This window comes from Neophocaena asiaeorientalis, unplaced genomic scaffold, assembly GCF_003031525.2.
Source record: "Neophocaena asiaeorientalis asiaeorientalis breed wild unplaced genomic scaffold, Neophocaena_asiaeorientalis_V1.1 scaffold648, whole genome shotgun sequence".
NCBI classification, from domain to species: Eukaryota; Metazoa; Chordata; class Mammalia; order Artiodactyla; family Phocoenidae; genus Neophocaena; species Neophocaena asiaeorientalis.
In genome coordinates this window covers 4,707,014-4,720,932 of record NW_020172781.1, presented here as the reverse complement: position 1 = coordinate 4,720,932, position 13,919 = coordinate 4,707,014, and the positions used below count along the sequence as shown (strand labels likewise).

At 52.5% G+C, this 13,919-nt stretch overlaps 1 protein-coding gene across 1 annotated transcript in view; it reads left to right on the top strand.

The window, feature by feature from the left end:
* The window catches only part of ACACB (acetyl-CoA carboxylase beta), a 144,178-nt gene extending 133,374 nt beyond the window's left edge, over positions 1 to 10,804 (top strand). Inside the window, exons 46-53 of the mRNA XM_024741428.1 lie at positions 1,570 to 1,666; positions 3,021 to 3,156; positions 4,161 to 4,338; positions 5,928 to 6,040; positions 6,975 to 7,129; positions 7,839 to 8,009; positions 8,123 to 8,259; positions 8,488 to 10,804. Coding sequence (XP_024597196.1) covers positions 1,570 to 1,666; positions 3,021 to 3,156; positions 4,161 to 4,338; positions 5,928 to 6,040; positions 6,975 to 7,129; positions 7,839 to 8,009; positions 8,123 to 8,259; positions 8,488 to 8,614 — 1,114 coding nt within the window. The 3' untranslated portion in view covers positions 8,615 to 10,804. The remainder of the gene's footprint in view (positions 1 to 1,569; positions 1,667 to 3,020; positions 3,157 to 4,160; positions 4,339 to 5,927; positions 6,041 to 6,974; positions 7,130 to 7,838; positions 8,010 to 8,122; positions 8,260 to 8,487) is intronic.
* Positions 10,805 to 13,919: the final 3,115 nt, after the last annotated feature.

Here is a 13,919-nt window from a genome sequence, read left to right as displayed (position 1 = left end):
GGGCCAGCACCCTTGCCCCTCGTGTCTGCCCCTGGGGCAGGGCTCTCTAGCCAGGGGGGCCATGGACCCCTTTGGGAATCAGAAGGTGGTACTCCCCCCGGAAACTGCGCAGACAGTCAGAACTCTGAACTCCCATTTCAGGAGGGCCACAGGCAGGAACCCCTGTTGTAGACCATAGCTGGCAGAAGGCTTAAATGCTTGAATGCTTTGAAAGCGGAGCCTCTCATTCCTCAGTGGTGTAGCCCTTATCTTTTTGGATCACTCCAGCTGCCCAAAAGTTCCTCTTTATATGGAGCCCAAAGCAGCATCCTCATAACTTACCACTCAGATTCCTGACACGATGTAGTTGCTTCAAGTCCAGGTTTGGACTTGGACCTGAGCTCTCTGGGCCTTTACATCCTCACCTGTAAAATGGGGGTAATAGTTCGACACCTCCCCCACCCCAAAGGATTGTTGTGATGATTAGAAGAGATAACGTACGTTAGGCACTTAAAATATAAACAAGGAGCTCCCTGGCGGTCGAGTGGTGAAGACTCCACGCTTCCACCGCAGGGGGCGCAGGTTTGCTCCCTGGTCAGGGAACTGAGATCCCGCATGCCACACAATGCGGCCAAAACATTAAAAAATAAATAATAAATAAACAAAAAGCTTTTAAAAAGTCATAACCACTCCACAGGTGGTAGCAGCTCCCATCACTGTCATTATCGTTGCTACTGTTTACCTCCCTGCAATTACTATGAAAATACTAAGCCTAGTATTGGAACTTAGCTGCTTCTCCATAAGTGTTTTATTTTTTTTAATATGTTTATTAAACATGAGATGAAATCTACTCCTCCCTCCATAAGGAAGCTCTCTATTTGAAGACTGCTCTCCCCAAACCTGCCTCATACAACTGTTGGGAGTGTAAATGAGAGTAATTAAGTGCCGCCTGTGGCCGGGGGCAGCCAGTGGTAAGCGGTGATAGATACCGATGCCACGGACTCCCCACGACTGAAGCTCCTTCAGGCTCAGCATCCCTCAGCCCTTTTCCAGATGTGACGTGGTGTCTGGACCCACGCTGTCCACCGTGGTAGCTGCTGGCCACACGTGACAGTTCAAATTCAGATGAGTTACAGTGAAAGAGCGTGACACATATTCAGTTCCTCCGCTGTCCCTGCCGCATTCCAAATGCTCAGTGGTCACGTGCGGCTCGCGGCTGCCACACTGGTCAGGCAGATGGAGAACGTGGCCATCATCAAGGAAAGTTCTAGTGGACAGTGCTGCCCCCGTCCCTGCACTGGCCTGACCCTCCCCCCAAACATGGCCGCTGTTGCCCCAACAGGGGCACCCAGAGGACCTTGCCAGCCTGCTAGTTTGTGAGGCTTTTCACTGCTTTGGGGCTGCTGCTTTGCCTTCCGGTAGAATAACCTGCCAGACTGAAAACAGTCTTCTGTATGCCCTCATCCCGGCCACCCAGGACCCAGCCCCTATGCCCGTAGAATACCAGCTCGAGCTGGCTGGACCCACCGCTCCCCGAATCTGCCTGGGATGCTGCCCAGCGCCCCAGTTCCCTTGTGCTCCACCTTGCAGGCTCGGGGGGATCCCCGTCGGAGTGATCGCTGCAGAGACACGGACAGTGGAGTTGGCTGTGCCCGCAGACCCTGCCAACCTGGATTCCGAGGCCAAGGTTAGGGGCCAGGGAGCTGGGGCTGCTATTTTCGTGTCGTTTTGGTTTTTTTAATTGAAGTGGAGTGTACTTACATTATCATATTCATTTCAGGTGTACGGCACAGTGACTCAGCATTTTTACAGATTATGCTCCATTAAAAGTTATTACAAGATAATGGCTATAGTTCCCTGTGCTATACAATAGATCCTTGTTGCTTATCTATTTTATACATTGCAGTTTGTATCTCTTAATCCCGTACCCCTAATATGCCCCTCCCGCCTTCCCTTTCACCTTCGGTAACCACTAGTTTGTTTTCTATCTGTGAGCCTGTTTCTGTTTTGCGTATATGTTCATCTGTATTATTTTTTAGATTCTACATATAAGTGATATCATCCTGTGTTTGTCTTTCTCTCTCTGACTTATTTCACTAAGTATAATATTCTCTAGGTCCATCCACATTGCTGCAAATGTCAGAATTTCATTCTTTTTAATGGTTGAATAGTAGTCCATTGTATATATATACCACATCTTCTTTATCCATTCATCTGTTGGTGGGCACTTGGGTTCCTTCCATGTCTTGGCTATTGTAAATAGTGCTGCTATGAACATTGGGGTGCGTGTATCTTTTCAAATTAGTGTTTTTGTTTTCTTTGGATATATACCCAGGAGTAGAAGTGCCAGATTGTCTGCTAGTTCTATTTTTAGCTTTTTGAGAAACGTCCTTACTGTTTTCCAGAGTAGCTGCACCAATTAACATTCCCACCAGCATCGTGCGACGGTTCCCTTTCGTCCACATCCTCACCAACATTCGTTATTGTAGACTTTTTGATGATAGCCATTCTGACAGGTGTGAGGTGACATCTCACGGTAGTTTTGCTGGGGCTGCTGTGTTGGCTGGCTCAGCTGACAAGAGTGGGTCCTAGGTGGTCACACGTCTGTCTTTCCCGCTCAGAGACTCAGGGGAGTCCTTGGCCCTGGGGGGGCTTCAGCACACTCTGTGGGGTGCATATGCTCTGCACTGTCTTCCTCAGAGGATGACGGGTCCCTAGGAATCCCTCCCACCTCCAGCCCCCATCGCTGTTGCTATTTCTAGGGTGGGCCACACCGCATACTGGGAGGAGTTCAGAAGTCAGAGGGCAGGTCCTCGGACCCCACTCGGTGGCCTCTTCTAGCTTGGTGCCTGTCAGTGGGCAACGGGAACCTCCCTGGGCTGCAGCGTGAGGGTCACGTGTCTGAGGGTTACAGACGAGCTGTTGGCTTGGTGCCAACTCAAATCAGACTGCCTGTCCTCCGGGGTGAAGTGTGTGGCCGTCCCGTGTTCCGGGGCTGCCCTTGCACAGAGGAATCGGACCCAGGCCACTCTGTGTTCCAGATAATCCAGCAGGCCGGCCAGGTGTGGTTCCCAGACTCGGCCTACAAGACAGCGCAGGCCATCCAGGATTTCAACCGGGAGAAGTTGCCCCTCATGATCTTTGCCAACTGGAGGGGGTTCTCCGGTGGCATGAAAGGTAAAGTGGCCTTCCTTGTGGGTGCCCTGAAGCCTCGGGGTCAGCACTCAGGACAGCCCCCTCGGGGTCCCACCATCACTTTAGCTCAGCTCCCCCAACCCTGAGCCATTCAGGTAACGCTGCCCGTTTTACAGTTGAGGAACTGAGGGTGACTGGTGTGACTTGCTAGAGGTCACGGTCACACCAGGAGTGGCAGGGGAGGCAGGGGCGGCCCCGGGAAGCTGCCCAGTGACCTGGGCTGTCACCTCCCCGCTTGGTAAGATGGGGAGAAGGCGCCTGCCCTCCTCAGGGGGCTGCTGTGAGCATCAGTGACCTGACAGTCAGGCAAGTGCTTTTGAAGCCACCAAGCGCACTTCAAGATACGGTGACCATCAGTGGGATGTTGAGGAAAGAGCCGGACGGGGGCCGGCAGACCTGGTCTGAATCCTTGCTGGGTGGGTGACTGCTCCGAGCCGCAGTTTCCTTCCTCTATGAGGGGAGTAAGAATAAGACCAACTCAGGGGCCAAGGTGAGGACTCGCTGAGCCCATCACTGGCACGTGGTGTTTACTCCCAGTGTGATTATGGTGGATTTTGTTATGGTGCTGTTGTTACCATGTAGGGTGCCTGGTAGTGGATGGACGCCTCTTGGTAGAGAGTAAGGACCATCTGCCTGTGGACAGGAGCGAAGGGCCTGTGTTATTGTTGGGGAGGGTTCCGTTCTGGGAATAGTGGGACAGGCCAGGTGCATCTCGGAGTCAGAGCTGGAAGGAATCTTAGAAATCGTTCTGTGCCTCTTTTTCCAGGTGCGGACACTGAGGCCCAGGAAGGGAGGGGGACCCGTCCAAGGTCCCGTGAGCACTTAGGGAGCAATCTGTGCCTGGGCCGGTTCCTGCCTCTCGGCCCAGTGAGAGTCTTTCCGTAGCGCTGTACAGCCTCCCAGCTGACCACGCTCTCCCAGAACCCCCAGGACAGCGAAGACCGGGGCCTGCAGTCACCTCACCGGGCGGCTGCCTTGCCTTTCAGACATGTACGACCAGGTGCTGAAGTTTGGAGCCTACATCGTGGATGGCCTCCGGAAGTACAAACAGCCTGTCCTGATCTACATCCCGCCCTGCGCGGAGCTCCGGGGAGGCTCCTGGGCGGTCATGGACACCTCCATCAACCCACTGTGCATAGAAATATACGCGGACAAAGAGAGCAGGTGGATGCGCCACCCCCAACCCACCTTAGCCTTTTCTTGTTCTCACTCCCAGTCCTTAGGCCCCATCACCTTTGAGCCACTGGCTTGAGGATCACAGGGGTGTTCTGAGTTTCTGAAGGGACAGAGAGCCTCCAGTTTTACCAATCTGAAACTAGCATCCAGTGTGTGACTGGATGGTCTCAGTAGAATTAGTGGCTGGAGCCCAGAAGTGGTGGAGGAATTGTCTCTTCTTTCATCACTTATACTCACCTGCTTCCCAAGGAAGTTTGTAATCAAATTAAGAAAGACCCAAAGCATCTGAGCTTCCTGGCAGCCAGGATGAAAAGGGAAATATGACCAGTCATCTAGTTCTTACTCGACTCTGAGTCTCTCCCAAAGCTCTTCTGTAGAGACTGGGTTTTTTTCAGTTTTATATAACCCAGGGCCCAGTACAGTGCCTGACTCCTAGTGGGTGCTTGGGAAATACTGGCCAAACAAATGACTGAATGAATACTTGCATGAGAGGATACCAGTTCTTCAGGGGAGAGAAACCTTCTTGGCACTTTTTTTTTTTTTTTTGAATCAGGAATTCATCCCAGGAACTCTTACAGAAAGGATAATTACAATAATACTTGCAACTCAGTGTTTGAGTGCCTTCAAAATGAAGACTATGCCAAATGCTGTGTAGACTCTAAAGGCTTCAAGAGTAGTTCTGCCCAAAATATAGATAGGCACCTTCTTCCTGTGTCTATTCCCTTATTCATTCCTTAATCCAATGAATATTTAGTAGGTACCTCCTATGTCTCAGGCGGTGGGTTAGGCATTGTGATATGGTGCAAATGAGCCAAACCTGCCCTGCCTTCAGTGGCCCTAGACCTTCATGGAAGGCTGCTGAGATCACCCTCCAGGAAGACTCAGGACGAGAACAGCCTTGAATGGGGTCATCATTAACTTTTCACTCTGGCCACCAGGAAGCTCAGAGCTACATATAGTATTGCTCAGGGTTTCCATGCTATCAAAAGAAAAGGGGGCAGGGGGAGCCTGAGGGGTGAGTGAGAGAGTTGGGAATGAGAGGGTCACTCATACCTTGGATCCCTCAGTGTGCCTTTGTGTGCTTTAAGGAGATCAGAAACAGTACCCTGGCCCTAGGAGAGCAGAGATTAGGAAGGCCACAAAGGACTGTGGCTGAAGAGCTCGAGGCTTATGTTGTTCTGGAGAAAGTCATACGCTCTTGGAGCTGAAAGGGCCTTCCAGAGTTCAGAATAGTCCATTCCATTTTTTACTTTTTGGCCTCACCATGAGGCATGTGAGATCTTAGTTCCCCGTGCTTCCCCCTGCAGTGGAAGCACGGAGTGTGAACCGCTGGACCGCCAGGGAAGTCCCAGAACACTTTATTTTAAAAGCTGGTTTAGTTCTTCATTCTATGGATGTAGAAGCAGATGACCAGAGAGGGGAAGTGACTTGCCAAGGGTCACACAGTGAGTCAGTGAAAGAGCAGAGGACTGACACCAGATTTCCTGGCTGTCTTGCCTCCCCCTGCCGTGTCCTCTGGCTGTCGCTTGCTGGGGGACACCTCACACACCACCCCCACCCGCTGCTGTTTTTTTCAGAGCGAGTGTTCTGGAGCCAGAGGGAACAGTTGAGATTAAGTACCGGAAGAAAGATCTGGTAAAGACCATGAGAAGAATCGACCCAATTTACCAGAAGCTTGTGGAACAGCTAGGTGAGTGGGTCGGAAATGAATCACTTCTCAGAGGTCAACAGAGGCTCAGCCCTCTCATTGCTGGAGGTTTCTGGTATGTTAAAAATAGTGAAGACATACCGAAACACAGCAGCAAAAATTATGAGATATTTTAAATGTTCACATACGTGTATCAACTCCTTCAACATTGAAAAATATACACTGTGCCTTAGTGAATGTATTTCTCGGCACACACAAGATATAATAATTGAAGTATTTCGAGCCAATAAGAAACATTAGAATTTTGGTAGCAAAATTACCCTTTAGAATTTTTCCATCAGACATATTTTTGTTTGAGTGACAGCTTTGTTTCACTTGTAACTTTAGGTGTAATTCTCTTTAAAAGTCCATGTTAGGTGTCAGTGTCTTTATAACTGATCTGTGTCATAAATTCACAGGATTTATGATGATGGTGATGACGGGTGTATAATTTCTTTGATTTGGTATCAGGGTAATGCTGATATCACAGGGTGAGTTGAGAAGTGTTTCCTCCTATTTTCTGAGTTTGAATTGGCACTATGTCTTTAAATCTTTGATAGCAGGTTTCTAACTACAAATTCAACTTCTTTATTATATATAGGAATGTTCAGTTTAATCTGTTTCCTCTTAGGTGAGCTTTCATAGTTTGTATATTTCAAGGAATTGGTCTATTTCATCTAAATTATCGAATTGGCATAGACTTGTTTATAATATTCCCTTATTAGATTTTACCATATATATTAAAAATGGTAACTGATAGTGTCCTGTAAGCACAACAGGCCTGATAAAAGGGGATAAATTTGAAGTTGCGTGTTGAATGCTGTCTTGCAAATCTGGATGCATTTTTGAGACTGCACGAGCGACTTGACTTCTGGGCATTATCAGAGTTAAAGCTGAGGCCTGTCTTGCCCACCCTGGTTCTTGCCCTTGCCTGCAGGAATGTCTGAGCTCTCCGACAAGCACCGCAAGGAGCTGGAGGGCCAGCTGAAGGCCCGGGAGGACCTGCTGCTGCCCATCTACCACCAGGTGGCGGTGCAGTTCGCCGACCTCCACGACAAGCCCAGCAGGATGTTGGAGAAGGGTACCATCTCTGTAAGAGCCTGCAGCTCTAGGGTCGGCGCGAATGGCCCATCCTAAGGTCACCTGGTTTCCAACACACAGAGGATATTTGGGCTCAAGGCTTTGGGATGAGTCAAATGCCACACGTTAGAATCACCTGGGGAGCTTTAAAACAAAAAAAAATCCTAGTGCCTAGGTGGCTCTCCAGACCAATTAAATCAGAATATGGGTGGTGGGAGTGGGGAGAAGCCAGACATCAGTATATATTTTTTTCAGATCCCCAAGAAATTCCAATAGGTAGCCAGGTTTGGGAACCACCAGTCTACCCTCTGTGTGTGTTTAGAACTGCTGGTCCAGATTTGTGAACCATTGTTCCCACCCTGCATTCACCCACCACCGACCATCACAACCCCGCCCTATTGCCCTGTCCCCACGAGGACATCCCCAGTCCTGCTCGCCCTGCGTCCCGTGCTCCTTCCTACCTCGCCTAAGCCCTCCGTACCTCTGGTGAGCCCGTGTTCTGTGTCTGGAGGTGGACGTGGGCGCCAGGTTTGTTCCCCAGGAGAGGCAGCCTAGAGACCTGGCAGTGTCCTGCCTCTGCCGCCTCCCCAAGCCTCAGTTTCCCGGCCTGTAAAATGGGAATGGTCCCAGAGCCTTCCCCAGCACAGGGCCGGGCCCCGGCAGCCTCCTGAGTCCCCTGCCCCACCGTTTCTGGGGGCTCAGGCCCGGGGCTTGTCCGCAGGACATCCTGGATTGGAAGACTGCCCGCACCTTCCTGTACTGGCGCCTGCGTCGCCTGCTGCTGGAGGACCAGGTCAAGCAGGAGGTCCTGCAGGCCTGCAGCGACCTCAGCCACGTGCACGTCCAGTCCATGCTGCGCCGCTGGTTCATGGAGATGGAGGGGGCCGTCAAGGTGGGCCTGGGGCAGAGATAGGTGGGCTGGCAGGCGGGGGCCAAGGGGGGCCCGAGGGGGAGCCCCGCCCGGCAGGGTGTCCCTCCCTGACGCAGCCTCTGTTCGCTCCCCAGGCCTACCTGTGGGACAACAACCAGACGGCGGTGCAGTGGCTGGAGCAGCATTGGCAGGCGGGGGAGGGGCTGCGCTCCACCATCCGCGAGAACATAGAGTACTTGAAGCGAGACTCTGTCCTCAAGACCATCCGAGGGTGAGTGCCTGCCCCGCCTGCCCACCCACCTCTTGGACTTGTCAGCGAGCGCAAAAGCCAGGACTCGCGTGACAGTGACCACAGCAGGAAGAGTGTTGGGAGCTCTGGGTGGTTGGCTGCCCTCCCCCAGGAATGGGAAGGGGCCCTGCACAGGGATCTGGGGCTGCCGTAGGGCCCATTGAACTCAGGGGCAGGAATGAGCTCGCCCTTCTTTCCCCTCCCATGCAGCCTGGTTCAAGAAAACCCCGAGGTGGCCGTGGACTCCGTGGTGTACATATGTCAGCACGTCAGCCCGGCCGAGCGGGCCCGGATCATTCACCTCCTGTCCACCATGGACAGCCCGGCCTCCACCTGACCCCGGTCCCGCCGGCCACTTGCAGGTCCACGGGCAAGAGAAACCACACTGATCTGCTGACTGCAGGCCCTCGCCTGCACCTTGGGAGTTTGCTTTTTAAAATTGCTGCAAGGCTGCTGACCCCCAAGTCGCTCCTGTTTCAATAAAAGGCTCAGAAGTGGCCCCTTCCAAGCAGAAATCACCTCCTCTCCATTGTTGGCAAGTCTGTGTTTTGTCTCTTAAGACATTTTGCTGCGTCACTGAATTGAATTGAATCCAAACACCCCAGTTTCCAGCCACTTTCCGGTGCCTGCTTTGTGGGATCCAGGTGTTCTTTTTAGGCTCATTTTATATCAGAGCATGGAATCTTTATTATTATTTTTACTCTGAGACCAGCTCATGAGGTAAGCATCTCATAGCAGCATAACAAAGGAAGAAAAATAGAGACAAGACAAGAGAAAACCTATTTTTGTAACGGTGCTTATTCGGATCCTGTTGAGTTACCCAGGAAAGGGTATGAATGATTTTTTATTAAGAGTGTAAAATGGTATTTTGCTCCCCATGTGGCCCCTAGTAGCGAATCACTAGCAACGTCCCATTACCAGGCTTAGTTCTCTCATTAGCAGAGAATTGCATCGCCGTAGGTTCAAGGGCATTGGGAGACTTCTTTTATGTGATTCACAGCCCTCTGCCTGCCCCTTCCCTCCGAGGAGGAGAGGACGAGCCCTCCCATGTCCTGGAGGGTGCATGAAGAGGCAGGCATCCTCCAGCCCAGGTTGGGAGGACAAAGAAGAGAAGGAAAGCCTTCTCCAAACCCGCAGCCCAGCTTGCTCACAGGTGTCACCGCTGTGCTTGCCATCACCTGCCTTGGAGGGCCCTTCGGGTCACCTTCACGCTTTCGCCTCTTGCCTCAATGTCCGTCGGTGGGATCTGGCCCTGACGGACAGAGCTGTTGGTTCCCGAGGACTGGAGCACGAGGACCACACTGATTCACTCAGGGAGGGCTTCGCACTGCATCCGCCAGCACCCAGCTCTGAAGGCCGCACAGCGTCAGGACCTGCGATCCTTCTGGGCCCATCCGTCTGTCCCTGGGTGCCAGTGATGGGAGGGAGTTGGCCACCCTCCACTGCTGTGATGGGCAGTTTGAGGACACCAGACATTACACCTGTCCAACTTGGAGGCCAGCGAGGTTGCCCGGGGAAGCCCCTACAAGCTGGGCTGCTGGAGGATGTTTGAGGCCATCGGCCAATGACAGCTCTGGCCGATGAAGGTGGTGTGGGTGCAGTGAGGGGTGGGAGAAAGATAAATTAGCCGTTGTCGCATCCTGAGACTGGAGCGGGCAGGGAAGGGTCCATGCTGCTTTGGGAACTGAATGCTTTCTGTTGGGGGGAGGCCCTGCTGGTTTGGGAGGGATGATAAGTCAATGACTAGCTGCTACCCAGGAACAGTGGGCGGAGGAACCTGCCGGGAAATGTGTGGAATGAATAATTTTTTGAAGGAAGTACTTTGGCCTTGGCTTATTTGGACCAGAGAAAGCAGGCCGCCTCACTGGGGAATCACGCCCATTCTCCGACAACCACTGAGATCTCGTGCAAGCCCCCATCTCAGGAAGACAAAGCTCTGATTTGACTTCCCCTCCCGAAGGCCACCGGGGGAGCGGGGGACCACTTCATGCTTGCAGCTCAATTTCAAACATGGACACAAGCTGCTGTCTGCCGGCAGCTGAACAGACTTCCCCCGATGGGGTCGACTTTTCTTCCCTCGAGAGACTTAGCGCAGGCGCCTCCAGGGAAGGGAGAAAGGATCAGATCACTGAGTATGCACAGGGGCCTGGGTGGGCAGCCCGGGTCTAAACTGAATGCTCAGGGTGACGGCCACTGGCTACCTCCGGTGCCCTGGCCTCGTCCCGTGCAATCCCATGAGCTTTTGAGGTGGGTGCTACAATTCTGTCTACTTTCTGTCTCTCTGAACTTAGCTATTCTAGGGACCTCATATAAGTAGAATCATACAGTATTTGTCTTTTTGTGACCGGCTTATTTCATTTAGTATAATGTCCTCAAGGTTCATTTATGCCGTAGCAGGTGTCAGGATTGCCTTCCTTCTTGAGGTTGAATAATAATTCCATCGTGTATATAGATCACATTTTGTTATCCATCATCCATCGATGGACACTTGGGCTGCTGTGAACATGAATGGCAAATATCTGTTCGAGTCTCTACTTTCACTTCTTTTCTTTTGGGTATATTCCCAGAGGGGAATTGCTGGGTCATGTGGCAAATCTGTATTTAAGTGTTTGAGGAACAGTCGCCGTTTTCCGTGGGGCTACAGCATTTTACATTCCCACCGTCACTGCACGAGGGTTCTGATGTGTTCACATCCTCGTTAACCCATGTTGTTTTCTGTTTGTTGTTTTTTTATGGTAGCCATCCTATTGGGTGGAGCCTAGAAGCCATTTTAACTCAAAAGACATTGAACCTTTTTCCTTGCATCCCTCAGACATCTTGGGCGGGATGTACAGACCCCACCAGCGGGCCTGTAAATTCCCAATTCCTCTGCCTCCGCTTCCGCTGCCCACTCTGTTGCTCCTCCCCCGGTTGCCCTGCCTCCCTTCCTTCCGCCAATGAAGTTTCCCGTGTTTCAGCTGCCTACTTAGTCTTTGCCCTGCTACCCCTGCACTCAGGGGACTGTGACTCTGGAGATGGAAGGTTCAGCATCTGTACCCAGAGGAACGGCATCGGTACAACTAGCATCCTCCAGAGGCACCACCTCATCTCCTACTTCTGACATTTTATCCTTCCTCTAACCTCCACCAGCTGCCCTTCAGGAGCAAACACTACACCAGGCAGTACGGTGCCGTGGAAGAGGCCAGATCTGCAGATCCAGGGTTAAATCCCAGCAGCGTAACCTCAGAGTTTTGGCTCCTTTTTATTTTATTTATTTATTTTGCGGTACGCGGGCCTCTCACCGTTGTGGCCTCTCCCGCCGCGGAGCACAGGCTCCGGACGCGCAGGCTCAGCGGCCATGGCTCACGGGCCCAGCCGCTCCGCGGCACGTGGGATCCTCCCGGACCGGGGCACGAACCCGTGTCCCCTGCATCGGCAGGCGGATCCGTCTCAACCACTGCGTTGGCTCCTTTTTAAACCAGCAAGTAGACAGTGTCCACTGAGCCCTCTGAGACTGACGACTGACTGTGGGGAAGCAGAGTGTCATCGGAATCCCATCTCTACCCCTTGCTAATCACAGGTAAGCTACTCGGCCTCTCTGAGCCTCCGTTTCCTCTTCTGTAAAATGGGGGTGTGTTTGTTTTCTACGGCTGCTGTGACAATTAGCACAAACTCGGTGGCTTAAAAACAACACAGATTTATTCTCTTACAGTTCTGGAGGTCAGGAGTCCGAAATAGGTCTCGCTGGGCTAAAATCAGGGTGCTGGCAAGGCTGCAGTCCTTCTAGAAGCTCAAAGGGAGAATCTGTTTTCTTGCCTTTTGAGGCTTCTGGAGTCCTCGTTCCATCTTCAGAGCTTGACATTGACTTCCCTCTTCTACTTTGAGCCTGTGATTACATTGGGCCCACCTGGATAATCCAGGATGCTCTCCCAGTTTAAGGGTAGCTGATGAGCGACATTAATTCCATCTGCTACCTTAATTCCCCTTGCCGTGTAGCATACAGTCACAGGTGCTGGGGGTTAGTATGCGGCTGCCTTTGGGGGCCATTATTCTGCCCACCACAGGGGGTGGCGGCTTTACACCATGGGGAGTAGGAGGGAAAAATAAGATACACTGTGTCATAGTACACATTGTAGCATGGAGTAAGCCCCCTCTGCTCGTAAGCCAGTGTTACTTGTCTTTTTGTTGTTAGACCGTGGGTGATTTCTCGTGGAGGGGGAAGAAAAGCTGCACGATCATGATCTGAGACTCAGTTTTCTCATCTGGGAAATGGGACCATCCCACTGGCTGGGTGTCTGGTTGTGCCGTTGCAGGGAGATGCTGGCGGAGCAGCGTTTAACTCCACGATGCACACGGCAGGCCCTCAAAGGGTGGCAATGAGTATGTTTCTCCCATTAGTTGGCCGACTGCAGAGAAACCCTCAATTAAGCCTCATTCCTCCGTCTCTCCTCTATGCTTTCTTCTGGTGTCAGCGTGGTCCCTGCACAGGTGGGGTTCTGGCTGTGACTGGGGCTCTTGCCCAGAGCCCGTGACCCTGTGGCCTTGGCATTTTTGCCCTGACTCTGTACATACCTGGCCCCATTTGCCTGTGGTAAGGAATGGATGTGACTCAAGAAAGGGCTCCCCAGCCCTCTCCACGTGGTGATCCAGCCACTCAGCCACCATCCTCCCAGCTTAGCACCCCAGGAGGAGGGCACCCCTGTGTCTCAGAGCTTCTCCAAAGCCCCCAGGTGATGCTTATTGGCTGTGACCAGTATGGCCTGAGTCACTTGCCCCCCAGTCAGTCACCGGGGATGCCCGGGGGTTGTGATACTCTTATTGGTCAGGCCTGAGTCAACAGGGCCACCCTGGAGCCAAGCTGAGGAAGAGGGGTGCTGGGGAGAGAAAGGCAACCCAGGGCTGCTGCACGCACCCCCTCCCTGCAGCCTGCCTGTTCTCCACTGAGGTGGGGCCCCATTCAGCACTTCCCAATACCACCCACAGCCCCATCATCCCCTACCTTCCCTACTTGCTAATCGTTGCATGTGTGTGAATCTGGTCTCCCCAGTGAGGCTGCAAGCCCCTTCCTGGGTGGGCTTAAGAGTTCAACCAACTCCTAATTAATATGCCCTTTTGCTGTTACCTTGGGTGGCAAGTCACCTCCATTAGTCCTCTGAGCCTCAGTTTCTCCGTCTGCAAAATGGGTGTAATAACTAGTAAGACACGCCTCTTAGGTTGTAGCGAGGATGGAACGAGCTAATTTACAGCAGTGACTGGCGCAGGGCCTGGTGCTGAAAAGGGTGCCCCCTCCTCCCACCTTGCTGCCTTCTCTGACCCCAGGCGGGCATCAAGAGCCAGCTCCGGGCAGTGCTGCTGAGCTCGGACTCTGGACCTGGCACACACGGACTCAGTCCTGCCTCTTCACTGGACCCCAGGTCCTACCCAGCCTCTCTGAGCCTCGCCTTCTGAAGAGTAAACGGGGTTCACAGCACTGCCTGAGCGAATGCCCACCCAGAGCCTGGCACCATGGGATGGTGACCGACGGCCAGGCTAATTTTACCGATAACGACAAAGTCCTCCCAGTGTCTGGCACAATGGGAACCTGGCATCGGAAGACCTGGGCTCAGTGTTCCCTCTCTGGGCCTCGGTCTTCCCATCTGTAAGGGGGGTGTCTCCGCTGTGAG